The 16232-nt window shown below is 36.5% G+C and overlaps 1 protein-coding gene across 2 annotated transcripts in view; it reads left to right on the forward strand.

Annotated features, from left to right (window-relative positions):
- LOC127861046 (uncharacterized) overlaps positions 1-15581 on the forward strand; it is a 32268-nt gene extending 16687 nt beyond the window's left edge. For both annotated transcript variants that reach the window (XM_052399403.1, XM_052399402.1), the window contains exons 4-11: positions 680-861; positions 3245-3332; positions 3615-3775; positions 10586-10631; positions 11737-11918; positions 13053-13131; positions 13491-13639; positions 14066-15581. In XM_052399403.1, coding sequence (XP_052255363.1) covers positions 680-861; positions 3245-3332; positions 3615-3775; positions 10586-10631; positions 11737-11918; positions 13053-13131; positions 13491-13639; positions 14066-14335 — 1157 coding nt within the window. In that variant the 3' untranslated portion in view covers positions 14336-15581. The remainder of the gene's footprint in view (positions 1-679; positions 862-3244; positions 3333-3614; positions 3776-10585; positions 10632-11736; positions 11919-13052; positions 13132-13490; positions 13640-14065) is intronic.
- Positions 15582-16232: the final 651 nt, after the last annotated feature.

The raw sequence follows: 16232 nt of genomic DNA on the forward strand, positions 1-16232 counted from the left end.
GTCAGGTTACCACTTAACTCTTCGGTTGACTACAGTTGTAAATTATGTTGAAAAGAGAAGCCGATAATTAGATACGCATGCTCCAAATGTACAGCTTATTTTACAAGCGCCATTTTGCGCATGTTTTGTACGTTTGCCCAATACGCCCGTTTTACGTCAAACTGTATCTGGCATTTTATTATTTGGTGTGCGAACATTCATCATAAGTATGCAAAGAATCCAAAGTTTATCTCAAGAACATTTCCCTCGTCCAAATGGAAAATCACATCTCGTATCCTAATTTCTTCGTCGGTAAATTTGGTTTTCCAACTACTTGCTTAAAAAAAGCCGCGTTGATATTTAATTATTTATTTGTTTATTTATTTATTTATTTATTTATTTATTTATTTATTTATTTATTTATTTATTTATTTATTTATTTATTTATTTATTTATTTAATTATTTATTTGTTTGTTTGTTTGTTTGTTTGTTTGTTTGTTTGTTTGTTTGTTTGTTTGTTTGTTTGTTTGTTTATTTATTTATTTATTTATTTATTTATTTATTTATTTATTTATTTATTTATTTATTTATTTATTTATTTATTTATTTATTTAGTTAGTTAGTTAGTTAGTTATTTATTTATATTAATGGAGTCAATAATTGATATGTTTGTATCAAATATATTCGATCGGTTTATAGCAACCCCATGTACGGACCAGCCCGAAGGTGTATGGACCGGAGTCGGGTCACGTGACTGCAAGTACCTGACGCGCTACTATCCAGAGGACCGGATATGGGGAGTCTACGCCGCGAAGGAGACCCTGTGCGCCGACCGCCAAACGCGGTGTTGCGCCTCCTGCAAAAGAATAAGCGAAGGAGAGGTAAGGATTTCGGAAGGACATGGGAATGTTATCCAATTGTTAACAAGTGAAAACGATACTGCGAAAGCTATTAATTATGATTATTTTATTAAACCCCGAAAACGAAGTTTGCAAAAGGTATTATTAGGTCACAATGTTGATCGATTTATCGGTCGATAAGTCCGTATAACCGTATAAATAAGTGTATGGCGCTTTTGTATCCCACATTCTTAAGTGATCGATTTGAAGCTTCTGAAAAAAAGTACAAAGGCTGGACAGATTTCATGCAAGATAATCAACACACTCCTGGGTTGTTTGTTCTTGAACATGGCCGTTTGTATTATTCAAGTGTCTGTTAGAACTACCTATAGTTAACTCTAACATAATCCGTCCAATTGTTATTTCAACATCGGCTTGCCTTTATATGCCTGAATACAGTCACTTATTAAATGTGAATGAATGAACGTTATGAGTTCGAGATCGTTCCTTCTTCGTCCGTTTTTGTTTGGATATTTAAAGCGGTACCATTGGCAATACACCATCAGAAAACATTGAAAAATGAAAATATCTTTAACCCTTCTTACAAGAATTTGAACTGCCTCTTACCATCTAGGACCGCTTAACAATGTCTTTAGTCAAAACTGTCAGATATGGCGGAAAGATATTCATAACAAATCTGTAAGTGACGAAATTGACTCTGAAGAATTTTAAATGTTACGAAGCCCCTGATTCAAAACACAGCAAAATTGAAAAGTATCAAAATGTTGTCAAAATTTCAAAAGCAAACCTGACTTTTAAAACTGTTGAATCAACACGATTGGTTTCATGCATTATACATGTTCGTTAATAAGTTGTTTTATGTATAGAGAATATTTATACGATCGTTGTTTTACTATCGATTTTCATCTGGTAATAGGATAAAAAGCTTTTAACGATAGTTGATGTGATAATATAGTATCGCCATTGTACTAATTTTGAGAAATATGTATTTTGTTTTACAATTAGTGCAGCGAATGGCTCTAAGACAAAATACTTAGCAAGCAACAATCAAGTTGAGGTGGCAAGTGTCACCCCTGATTAGCCTGTGCGGACTTAAACCGGACTGCGTTAAACCCCCTTTTCACAGAGCACGGCCCAACTAAATAAAATAATTGTCGAATTAAATTGCTCATATTCCAGTTCACTCCCTTTGGTTAATTCAACAAAGCAACTTCCGTCTGGTTTTACTTTCATGATTTAAACTGAACGTCGTAACATAATCTTCGTTACTTGGGTAAAAATAAAAAGTTTGTTTATCATTTTCTTTTCCTCCAATAACATGATACATTTTTTAGATGCTAGGTCAAAGGCGTTTAATGGGGTTTGCGGCACACGTCATACAGTACACCTTTTTATAAATTATTTTCAATCTACACAGATTGAGCCAACTGTATTTCGTTGTAAGAAAAACTATTTTCGGTTTGGCAAATGATATTTCCACCTACTTTAGGTATGTGGAAAAGGTACCTTTCATAAACGGAGTTTCACTGTACAATGACAAAAAGTCAAAAGTTCGATCATTGCCTTCTCACATAATTTCAACGATATATGCTGACTGTCCACAACATAAACACAAATTTAACCCATTTATGCATAGCGTCTAGAAAAAAGGCATTGGCAAACAGCGTAGACCCAGATGAGGCGCATGCGGCGTCTCATCAGGGTCTGCGCTGTTTGGTTAAAGGAATTTCTGTAAGAAATATTCTTAATTAGAAATAAATATACTAGACATCCCAAATTTTGTAAATCAATTGATCCAATTTAGAAGGATCGGAGAGTCCACTAGGCATAAATGGGTTAAAGGGGCCTTTTCACAGATTTTGGCATTTTTTAAAATTATTCATTAATGCTTTATATTGATAAATGTAAACATTGGATCGTTAAAGCTCCAGTAAAAAATCAAGAAAAAAAATAAAAAAAGGAAAAGAACATTGCCCGGAGCAGGTTTCGAACCAGTGACCCCAGGAGTCCTGCCAGAGTCCTGAAGTAAAAACGCTTGAGCCTACTGAGCTATTCCGCCGCGTACACATTCTTGACGTATTTTATACCTTATATAAGCAATCTTCGTAGTTTCACAAAATTTAACGCCAAAAACAGAACTCTCCAAATTATTCAATCGTTTCGCGTTGCAACGCTTTATAATTTTTAGGTTTTAAAATCGTCAAAAGATGCATATAATGGCTATATTAGAGCATGGTTAATGTTCAGTATTACTGTTTCCTCACAAATATCATAACTAAAACGAAAACTTACGAATCTGAAACAACTTTTTTCAATTTTGTCAATTTACCAAAGCGTGAAAAGATCCCTTCAAAATACCACAATGTAAAAATTGCCAGAAACCACGCATTTCAACTATTTGCAGAGCTTCCCTACCATTCCCACTGCAGCTACACCGAAAGCCACTGAACATGCGCCTCAGACTTACACAAGGGAGGAGCCATCTTTTCAAGGTATTATTCAGTATTAAGTTTCATAACTTATGACTTCGTTACGTGCTTCATCTGCTAAGACATATATTTCATATCAAATTAAGTTTTCGGTTTAGTATCGTACAATTAACTGTAAGCGTATGTGTTCCCCACATAATCATCGTTTCATTCGCATGTCACTTACATCTTAAGCAATACATGATTTTTTAATTAGAATTTATCTATATTTGAGTATTGTATAAGTTGATGTAATTAGTTAAAAAAAAGTTACATTTTCACCAAATGAGTATCTTTTAATTTAAGATAAATGCACAGACCAATGTCTCAGCGGCGTAGGCGGCACTGTTCCCGGAAGTACGTGTGCCTGGTTACTAGACCGGAAGCGACTCACAATGAAGAGCGCCACTAATTTCTGTAACAACGGATTTGCCCGAGGGTGCGCGCGCAGCTGCAATGAACTCAAAGTAAACGATTTTTAATTATTCATTAGACTCATCTGCTCCAATATATTCAAATTAAGAAAAGTGTTTCTGATTCGGTCATGGTATTTCCCGATATAACATAAATGTGTTTTTATTTACATTCACTTTAACATAAGAATGAACGTGTGTCATACATATGAGCGAACCGTTCTCAGGGGCGGATCCAGGATTTCTGGTTAGGGTGGGCGGGATATTGAAAGATTTGCTGGGGGTCCAGGTCGGTGCAGGGCAAAGCCCTGCTAGGGGCCAGAGGGAGAGGGGACGAAGTCCCCCGGTAGCTCCGCGATTTTAGTGATTTTGAAGGCTTTGACAACCACATCTCCAGCATGTCAAGCATTATGTACTTTCATCAAAGTTCCTTCTTATAATGCATAAAAAGTGCATAGTTTATACGTAATACAGATGGATATATCAGGAAGAAATGTCTTAAGTTAAAACATTTAGCGATTGTCTGTTATTAGTGGGAAATGTTGTGTACAAACCCCCCCCCCCCCCCCCCCCACACACACACACACACACACTTTGGATCCGCCTATGGTTCTTGCTATTACATCTATCACATGGTGTTCTCGGCGTTTAAAGATGTGAATCACTGAAAAAGCACCTTTCACGGATTGGCATGTGGTTTTGGTTACCGTATACATATTTCATTGATTATCAATAATTTAACCATATCATTGACTTGTTGTTCGTGAGTCTGAATATGTATATGTGGACTTCAATAAGCAATCCAATTCAGATGACTTGTTTTGGTATCATAATATTATCAAGAATAGATAGAAACGTATTTTACCGTTACGCAAACTTGAGTTTAAATTATTTGAAAATAATCTTTCAGAGTACATTACAAGCTCTTTAAATGTTCAATCGAAAATATTAAGTAAATAAAGCTGATACCATTTCCAATCCGATAAAAAACACATAAAATTAGAATAAATGATAAAAGATATGAGCCATTTTTATTCTTTTAAAGTTGTTTATGTGATTTCAACAGGAACTCATGCTGTTTTTAAACGGAAGTATCATATTGTGTCCGAAATTTTTAAACATCGATTATTTGGAGCTTTAGTTTCTGTTTTGCTATTCAGCAATATTAATTTAGTAGTTTTAGTTTTCGTAATAATTGTGGGCATGCTATATGTCAAATACAAAAAAAGAATTGCCCTCAACCACCCTCAATGAGTTCCATTTAAACGATCACAAGACATGTACTGCATAAACATAATCGGCTTGCAACTTATTCCATAGTATCAAGATTTGGTGACGATTTGTCTCGGTAATAATTCTTACACATCAAGCCTTATATGAAAAATAAATATAACTTATGAACCTTTTGATTGGCTTAACAAAAACGACCGAATGTTTTTTTTTAAACGAATAAACACAATTTTGATTTATGATTGCACTATTGACAGTGTATATGCCTGGTTTTAAAGCGTTTATTGTCAATAATTTTGTCCCATAGGAAATTCTTACGACATTAATCGAACATATTTTATCAAAAGCAAATGACAGATTTCTTATAAACGGCACAAACAAAAACATGCCGCACAGCATTATAGGGGCCTTTTCACTGATTTAGGCATGTTTTGAAGTTTGTCATTAAATGCTTTATATTGATACATATAAACACTTGATCTAAAAGATACATCGAATCGAACCACTGACCCCTGGAGTCTTGTAGTAAAAGTCTTCCATTCAAACCACTCGGCCATCCGTGCTCACAATATGTCAGATGTTTTTTATACTTTATATAAGCAATCCTCGTAGTTTCACCAAATAAAACGACAACAACAGAACTCTCCAAATTATTAAATCGTTTTGCGTTGCAACGCTGTATAATTTTCAGGTTTTAAAATCGTCACAATATGCATATAATGGCTATTTTAGAGCATGGTAAATGTTCAGTATTACTGTTTCCTCACAAATATCATAACTAAAACGAATATTTGCGAATATGAAAACACTTTTTTTAATTTTGTAAATTTACCAAAACATGAAAAGGCCCCTTTAAAGGCAATAACAATTGCGGTCGTCGCTTCAGATTGGTTAATAATAATTGTCATGGTTTGAACCGGCTTTCAAAGCAACTAAAATTCTTACGTGGACTCTCCCATACTTCTAAATTGGATCAATTTATTTCCAAAATTAGGGATGTCTAGTATATTTATTTCTATATTTAGAATAATTCTTACAGAAGTATTCCTTTAAGCAAACAGGGCAGACCCTGATGAGACGCCGCATCATGCTTAGGCATAAATGGGTTAACATCAAAATAAAACATTTTCCAGTTAAAAACAATGACAGAGAATATTGTTTCGACACAATAGTAATTGTTATGGATTGACGCATGAATTAAATATTTATCAGAACGGTACGATTGCAACGTTCTGATGCACGATGTCATAGCATGCGTTGTAGATTACTATACATGTATATCCATACACCATTTCGCACCATATCAGCCTTTGTACGCCTACGTTTTGAATTGTTGTACCAAAGCTTAAAATATTCACATAGCCACCTGTGCGGTCAAAAACATTCGCGCCTACGGTTGACGTTCGTCACGACTATTGTCCGCGCTGTCACCAACACGCGACACGATTTTACTATTTTTGACTTACATATTAAGTTTCCAACTTATCAGCCCCCCTGAACTTGTTTCGTACTGAATTGATAGATTAATCGAGACTTACCTTAGGAAGTCGATGGTTGATCGTAATTTCATCTACTGTAAATCCCCTTAAGAGCTCAACACGAGAGATGACGCAGCTTTCGCAGCAGAGATAATCAGGCTTCAGAGTAAGCAAGGTTTTAAGAAGAAACCTTGCAAACAAATTTTTAGAAAATAAACATTAATAATATGGGCGGGTGTCAATAAGACTGGGCGGGCGTGTTGAGCTCTTAAGGGGATTTACAGTAGATGAAATTACGATCAACTATCGACTTCCTAAGGTAAGTCTCGATTAATCTATCAATTTCATCTACTGTATAACCCCTTAATGAGCCCCAGCTTCGAAAGTGCTTGTTCTTTTATTTTTTCTAATGGTCTGATAAATAGAGTTGCATATTCAACCCCCGGAGTGGCCGCCACTAATTTACCGATAAGCTTGGCAAACTCCCTTATTGTTGTCCTCTTTTTTGTTACCATGGCTTGACACATGTGTCGAATTTCTTCCTTACGGGTCATGGTAAGTGTTACAGTCATAGTAATAGAACATAATACAAAGCCTAAAAATGTTTATTGTTGACATGGTCGTTATACTGATTTTTTCTATATTGATAGTAAAGCCTAGATGGTCAAATAATGTTATTGTGTCTATAATATTTTGCTCCCATTTAAGTTTTGTCTCTCCTTGTAAGCATGAGTCGTCAATATATGCTGTACTGACATAACCTTTTGATCTTAAATAAGCATATGCAGGTTTTAACACTTTAGAAAATACTCTTGGGCTGCTTGATAAGCCCATGACTAAGGCACAGAATTGAAATTTTCTACCATCAAACACAAACCTCAGCATGTGCCTGTGTTCTTTCGCTACTTCAATGGAATAGAATGCATCGACTAGATCAACAGAACCCAACCAACAATTTTGTCTCATGTTTGCCACCGCCGTAGCTAATGTTTCCATTTTAAAGTGAACTTTGTTTGTATAGTCTATATTAAATGGTTTTAAATTAAAAATAATCCTGATTTTGTCATTTGATTTTGGTCTATAAAAGATGTTTGATAGAAATTCGCCGTCATGTGGTCTATTTTCGATTTCTTCAATTATACCAGTTTTCAAGAACATGTCTATTTCCCTTTGAATGCTTTGTTTTTCCCTCTCATTAAATTGGTATGGCATAGGTGGATTTTCTTGAATAGGTGAACTGTTTACTTCAAGCTTGTAACCTCTTATTGTATTTAAAATCCAATTATCGCTTGTTAGTATTTCCCATTCTTTAATTGCTAATTTCGTTTTACCTGCTTTAAAATTTTCTTTGGTATTTTGTAAAAAAAACATGTGCGTTGACTAAAGTTTACCTTTAGGTCACCTACGTTTATTTCTGTTTGGGGTGCATCTTGAAATTTCCCCTGCATTTGTGCTGGTATGCGTGGTTGTTGTCCCCTACCGGTTTCACAGGAGGGGACTTATGGTTTGCGCTCCGTCTGTCAGTCCGTCCGTCAGTCCGTCCGTCCGTCACACTTTTCTGGATCCTGCGATAACTTTCAAAGTTCTTAAATTTTTTTCATGAAACTTGAAACATGGATAGATGGCAATATGGACATTATGCACGTCATTTCATTTTTTCCTACGTCAAAAATTCTGGTTGCTATGGCAACACATAGACTAGAAATACTGCTAAAAATGGTGGTTTTCTGGATCCTGCGATAACTTTAAAAGTTCTAAATATTTCTTCATGAAACTTGCAACATGGATGGATGGCACTATGGACATTATGCACGTCATTTCATTTCGTTCCTACGTCAAAAATTGTGGTCGCTATGGCAACCAAAAAAAATTCTGAAAATGGTGGAATTTCTGACAATGGTGGAGCCGGTAGGGGACAATATTGCTTGACAAAAGCCTTGTTTCTTCTGAATTGATTTGCTACCGGATTCCATCTGTGCTGATTTGGGCGCTGGCCTAAAAAAGGCTTCCGTTGAGTTGGAGCGTAGATCATGTTGACGATTTGTTTAGCTCCTTCGGTGGTTTTAATAGCAGCTTTTCTGCTGAGGAGTCCAAATTATCTAGATGTCTATAGCGGGGATGCATTTCCTTTTTTAGTTTTTCTCTTCTGTAATTGGTCGTCTTCTGTATCCCATTGGTTGCCAATTTGAATGCGTCCGATAACAGCTGTTTCAGTACTTTATCTTTGGATGTTTGAATCCTCTCAAGTGCCTTTATGATTGGTACCGCTACTTGTGCAAGCGTGCTGTGAGACTTTTGCAGGATAAAGTCTAAATTTCTGACTATTTTAATTGTCTGCACATAAATTCATCAACCTTGGGGACTTGAAGGAACTCGATGTTGACTGGCCGTTTATGTCTGTTCAGAATCTCTTTGATTTTTTTCTTCCGACTGCTTGTTTTTGATTGCCTTGTTTGTAATCTCAGCGATGTTAGGTGATACAACCTCACCAGTTTCCGTTGTCTCAGTAAAGAATTGCGTTAACTCTGTTATAAGATCGCAATCCTCCTCATCCGAGCAGCTTTCCTCATCCAAATAACCCTGCAGTTCGTATATTTCCGCGTCCATTGGGTCCGATTCCGAATCGGAACTTTCGGCAACTGTAACCGCAGGTGCTTGTAACTGTTTGGACGGCCCGACTGGCACATATCCGAGTCCGAAATTCGTGACTTTTATGACGGCCCGCCTCTTCTTGGTTTTTGCGTTTAATTTCTGTCACGTCTTTTTTAAGGTTTTCAATGATCGATTTCATTTGACCCACTAATCGTGCAATGTCCGCAAATTTACTCATGTTTTTGTTCAGTTCTTGTAGAATTTCTTTCCCTCTTTTCTCAGGGGCCACTGGAGGGTTATGTCCTGGCTGATCAGACATTGTATGCTCTACAAAATAAAATTAAACCCCGGTATAAATGTTTTCTGCATTTGCCTTTAGGATGAACATCTAAGTATTATTACCAGCAGTGTGCGGCCAGAATAAAATAATATCCGTTCATACAATCCCTTTGGTTATCCCGGATTGTTTAATTGCCATGTTTACAACCGGCCGTTATTATCAGTAATTGTAGAACAACCCTCAATGAGTATTCTGCGCGGCGTGTTTCAAAGCCAGAAAACAGGATACGTAAAACACGCCATGCGACATGCGACATAGCAGCGATGTTCGCTGTATCTACTATGCTAGGTAGCGAATACGTAAAATCAAGCTCTATCAATAACGTGTAACAGCGTAGTTTATATTGACCTACTTTTGAGGACAATATTGTTTGCCTGTTGGCGGAAAAGCAGATATTTTTTCTGCGTATATTAATATGTTCATACACAAGTTTATATATGCGCAATGTATGTCCGATTATATGAATATGTTTACGGATGAGAATGTAGGGTTCTCATTGATCTTGATTTTCCAGTATGTATTCGTCCCAGCGTCCGTTACAAATTAATTCGTCATTTTTGGACATGGTCATGGAGCCGTTCAGGCATACGCAGTGTTACTGCGAGTTAATAGGAATACACATCCGTATTTTATGTATTTATTGCATTTTAACTTTGCAATTAGATTGTCACCTGCACTCGCAGTATTGCAAAAATGGTAAACTAGGGACACTTATCCCTCCTGTACATCATGACTGATTTATAACTACATGATTATTGTCGACACTATTGCTGTCAAAAACCCGTATGTTTTCCGTCTAAATCATGAAAATTGGCTTGACAGAACAACGATGAATATAATAAATATTATTTCAACTTACCCGTGAGTGTGCTATTTATTGTACGTGAATATTCCGAATTTACACAGATTGAAAATTGTGTCGCCTGCTCCGCTGCTGATAAGCCTCGTCTCTGATTATCTCTGCTGCGAAAGCTGCGTCATCTCTCGTGTGGGGCTCATTAAGGGGTTATACAGTAGATGAAATTTAGATTTGTTATCCGACCTTCTTGTACCTCTGTCCATCCGCAAAAGTTGATACTGTGATTGCAAAACAACTACAAATATTGGCTGGAAAGGCGAACAAATGTTCGCGAACTTTATTCGAAATGGATTTTCCGTAATAGTGGACTCGTGTTTTCTCTTGATACACGCCCTGTCTTGTATATATGTGCATGATAATTTCAGAAAATGGCTGTTGATGTCCCCTCATCTGCCCAATATGTCCAGAAAGGTATGTGTAAATACATTTATACTTTCTTAGTTTTAAAAGAGTTACGATGAGTTGTGTAGTTAAGACTTGTAAAAGTTAGGTTGCAATAACTATATGCCATAAAATGAGTCACGTTCTGAGAAAACTGGGCATAATCAACGTGCGTAAAGTGCCATCCCAGATTAGCCTGTGCAGTCCGCACAGGCTAATCAGGGACGACACTTTCCGCTTCTATAGTATTGTTGGTTTCAAGGAAGTCCCTCCTTACCGAAAATCAAGTTTAGGCGGAAAGTGTCGTCCCTGATTAGCCTGTGCGGACTTCACAGTCTAATATGGGATGACACTTTACGCACATGCATTAAGATCCGGATTCTCAGAACACGCCTTATATATATATTATCTCTGCTAATCAGGTATGAGTGCCACAAGCCACAAATTCACATGACGCTTTTACGCTCTAAATTGCTACGCGTACGCATGTACCTGATTTTTTGAAGTGCAAGAGTACGCAGATCTTAAATTTAATGCGATTTGTTATGTAGCCATATGCAATTTCTCCATAAAGATTTAATGATGTACGGTTTCAAATTGCTAATTTACATCTGGGAACAAAATTGCTTACACATGAATTGCTGAATTGCATAATTTTGCCCGATTGATATACTAAAGCGAAATCAGTAAAAACAAAACATATAAAACCAAATCATTGTCTAGATTTCTCAATCGTTTTTATATATTCCGGTTCTAATCGCCATCTCGGAAATATAATTAACTCGTTTATTAATGCATCTTTAAAAAGAGATAATGCCAATAATAAACGGCTACGACCTTGAATATATCTTAAAAAACCCGTGCCTTTTCTTGCAATCTTTAACCCATTTATGCCTTGCGTCTAGAAAAAGGGCCCTGGCAAACAGCGTAGACCCAGATGAGACGCCGCATAAAGCGGCGTCTCATCAGGGTCTGCGCTGTTTGCTTTAAGAAATTACTGTTAGAAATATTCTAAATATAGTAACAAATATATTAGACATCCCTAATTTTGGAAATAAATTGATCCAATTTAGAAGGATGGGAGAGTCCACTAGGCATAAATTGGTTAAAGTTTGGTCTGCACTGTTATTCACAGGGGCGTGCACAGATCTGCCCGAGGGTGTGTGGATTGCTGACGGGTCACGTGACTGCAAGTACCTGACGCGCCTTTACCCAGAGGACCGGATATGGGGCGTCTACGCCGCCAGGGAACGCCTGTGTGCCGATCCCAGCACGCGTTGTTGCGCTTCCTGCAAGGTGGTCAAAGCGGAATTTGGTGTAAGTACACGTGTAATTGAGTCTTTCATAAATGTTTATTCCGTTTAAAAATCTGCTTACATTAGGGAACCGTATGTAATTTAGTATGCTCGTTAGCTGTGTTCGACAAGGAGAAACGCTTTAGCCATTGAAAACAGCAGCATTGCTTGAGAGTCAGTCTATGAATACAGAAGACGTCATAAGGCGTATATGATGATACAAAAAAAATATTTGTGTAAGTAATTGTTCGAGGTATTTCCAACTTCAAAGGCCAAACTGGGTGATATCGTACGAAGACAAATACTTTTCATCATTGGCATATGCAGATTTTAAATGACCCTTGGCCGGAGTTCAGAAATATGTCCTTAAGGGTAGTGTTTCTATTGTTCTTATGCAAATAAACATAAAACAAATAAATAAAAGACATAATTGGCTTAACCCATTTATGCCTAGCGTCTAGAAAAAGGCCTTGGTAAACAGCGTAGACCCGAGTGAGACGCCGCATCATGCGGCGTCTCATCGGGGTCTGCGCTGTTTGCTTAAAAGAATTTATGTAAGAAATATTCTAAATATAGAAATAAATATACTAGACATCCCTAATTTTGGAATTAAATTGATCCAATTTAGAAGGATGGGGGAGTCCACTAGGCATACATGCGTTAAGCAAATGGTCGGTAGCTTATACGTCGGATAAATATTCAAATGATAGTATTGAATTCGTATGTTATGATATGAAGGACATTGGGAATTTCACGATTTCAATTTTATTCTACCTCATTTTTGACTACTCAATGGGTGTTTGAAGTTCAACCTCTGTCAGTCGGTTTGTCGGCGGGTCGGCCTGCATTAAAAGTTATCGATTTGTTTGTATTATACTACTTCTAAATTTCAAAACTATTTTTTTTAAACTTCGATTATTTAATCATAATTATGTGTAAATGCGCAAGAAAATCGTTATTAACGTTTGAAATAAGCACTCCTGATTTTGTAGCTTTGAACAATGCTAAGCACGCGTCGCGAGTGTATTAGTCAAGAATTGACAAAGATCTAGTATTTTAAAGTGTATATGTCAACCGCCTGTTTTGTGACGTGTGTGTGTTTGCTTTTTTCGGTACGATGTTCCGCATTAAACTTTCAATATTTATTAAATTCAAGGGTGTTGCGGAACAGGAAGTAGCTGTGCCTGACGTTGTCATAGTACCGCTCAGCGCAACGTCAACCAGCAAGAACACAGGTTGGTATTTTTTGCGAGCAAATATTGTTGACGGTCATTATTAACAAAAATAAAAAATAATGTTCAGGTTTGTTCGATGTTTTCTTGTCCGTAGACATTTGATTTATCTTGATTTTGGTGAATCTTTATTATGAAAAGAACTTTGTAAAGAAAAGTAAATGGCGTTACGTATAAGCGTTTATTTCCATGATATTCCTGAATCTAATATTATTCGTTTAAGATTTAAACCATTTGTTTAGCAATAATACATACGAGTTATGATTTTGCTCGTGTTTATTTTTTATTACAATCACATCTCTTGATATGATAAGGCTTTAGCATACATTTAGTTATATTTGGCGCAATATGATTATTTTCAGATTGCAAAGACAGCTTCGTGACCTACGGAAAGTTGACAGTGACCTGCAGCGAATTACGACGTGTTGAGTCTGACCTTTATTCTAGTAGAAAACAACTGTGCGCCACCCAGCGCGAGAAATGTTGCATCACTTGTAAACATATAAATGCAGTAAGTGAACGTGTGTACGCTATCTATTAAATACTAACATTCTTTCTTGGATAATAAACTTTTAAAATACGTATATACTTGTAGAAACGAACATTGTAAATGTAATATGTCATTAGGGGAGACGGCAAAAGTACTTGTGCACCTTGAAATAAAATATCTTATATACATTATTAATGAAACTCAATGGAAGGCTTTGTGTTGGTCAAAATTTGGAATTATTAAATACAGTTATAATTACGACAGCAGAACAAACTTACTGGTGATAATTTTACTTGTATTTATATTTTGAATAAGGCCATTTACATAATAAAATACACAGTGACTGACCGATCTTATGCGCCTGCCTCCATGTGCAGGTATCATGTGTCTGAAAAGGTCGTCGCCATGATTAAATATATGCAATATATCGTTTCCTTCTTCTCATAGGAGAAACCTTACACAATCGCCAAGAACGGCGAGAACGAGGTCTTTCAACTCGAGGTTTCTCAAGCAGGAAACGCATTTCGCCTGACCGGAAATGACGTCAGCATTAACGTACCAGTTAGTGCTAAAACCCTACAAGAATCCCCTGTCGTTGTCATGCAAAGAACCCTCGGCGAGTTCATACGAAGACAAAACCAAGACAGAGAAAAGCTGCTTTCATTGTTCAAATCCTTATCAAACCTTGTTCCAACGAACAAGAAAATCAAGAATTGAGTATACCCAGTTTTAAGGTTCATTTTAAAGATGAACAAAACATCTACCTAATGGATTGACAGTTGTCTACAATAAACGAGAGATACATGTGTCTTTTAATTTGTATATAGCTATGCCATTATCTTTTGACCCCCAACAAGAAACAATCGTTTCTCAACGAAATGAAAACCCTCATCGACATACACAAATTTATAGTTTGTCCCTTTCTTACTTACGTTAAAGTACTATTAGAGAGTTTTTTTGCAAAATCAGTTCATAAAAGTAAGTGCATAACGACACTCGTTGAATTTTTATAATGATGTTAAAAACAAAGAGTATATTAGGTATATCAAAATACCATATACCTGCTTGTAAAACATGTCCGCATCGGATTTACGTTGGAACTGACAGTGGCCGTTTGAAGCCGTCTACTTGATCGGCATGTTATTGACAGCACTTTTCTTGAACGCTGACAGGACAAGAAAATGCGTATAGGCCTTCGCGATGTGTACAAATATAGATTGTATGTAGATATTGTGTAATCATTTGTTGTTATATACATAGATATGTATGTACATTTAATTATATGTATGGTGACAATAAGACTACACAGCATTTCCAAAGAACAATATATATGGGCCGTGCTCTGTAAAAAGAGGTTTTAATTCATGTGCGTAAAGCAGTCCGCACAGGCCACTCAGGGACGACACTTTCCGCTTTTGTGATATTTGTCGTTTTAAGATAGTCTCTTCTTTAAGTTAGCAAAAATCAAGTTAAGAAGGAAAGTGCCGTCCCTGATTAGCTAGTGCACACTGCACAGGCTAATCTGGGACGACACCTTACGCACATGTAATAAACCCCCTTTTCACAGAGCACGGACCATTTATATTGTTCTTTGGAAATGCTGTGTAGTCTTATTGTCACCATACATATAATTAAATGTACATACAGTCCAATCATCCAATTATTGTATTCCCATTGCATAATTTGTTATTGTCCTACGTAATCCCAAGTCACGTAATAAAGTATCATTAGTAACATAAAAGGTTATTCAATATTAAAAATATACTCTTCTTTAAAATCGTTTGAATAAAATAAGTTCTTGTTCAAAAGTACACGTTTGGCCCCTTTTATAAATTCCTTTTTTTATTTCTTCAACAGAGTTTCACATTTCAGTTTATTTTCGAGTCAGCTAATCTGATATTGATGTAAAAATTAAGTATCGGGCTTTGCTTTTGCCACCTACCCAAATAAATTGCCAAAGTGATTTGTTGCTGTGTCTTTCTCTTTGGAAGCATGCACAGAACTAAATTAGTTAGCATTCACAATTTATAACAAACTGTTTTTCATTGTTTATCAACGCAAAAAGGCGCTTTAGTTTTTAGCTCGGCTGTTTTCGGAGAAAACCCGAGGTAATGTCATAGCCGGCTCGTGTCGTGTCGTGTCGTCCGCCGTCCGCGTCGTGCTGAAACCTTAACATTTTATTAACCTTTTGAACATGGGTTCTAAAATGAAAGTGCTTCCACCTACAACATTGAAACTTCATATGTAGCTGCACCTTAATGAGTTCTTTACACCACACCCAATTTTGGGTCACTTGGTCAAAGGCCAAGGTCACCGTGACCTCTAAAATAATCTGACAAGCTTTCATTTATTCAAAACTGCACCCGCAGCCAGCCGAGCGTTGGGACCCGTTATGCAATGCTCTTCTTCAATATTTGGCACACACTTATAGTTAGACATTCCTTTTTTTCGTGCTGGTCAACTGGTTATTTAACCCAGTTATGCCTAGTGGACTCTCCCATCCTTCTAAATTGGATCAATTTATTTCCAAAATTAGGGATGTTTAGTATATGTATTTCTATATTTAGAATATTTCTTACAGAAATTTCTTTAAGCAAACAGCGCAGACCCAGAT

This window comes from Dreissena polymorpha, chromosome 15, assembly GCF_020536995.1.
Source record: "Dreissena polymorpha isolate Duluth1 chromosome 15, UMN_Dpol_1.0, whole genome shotgun sequence".
NCBI classification, from domain to species: Eukaryota; Metazoa; Mollusca; class Bivalvia; order Myida; family Dreissenidae; genus Dreissena; species Dreissena polymorpha.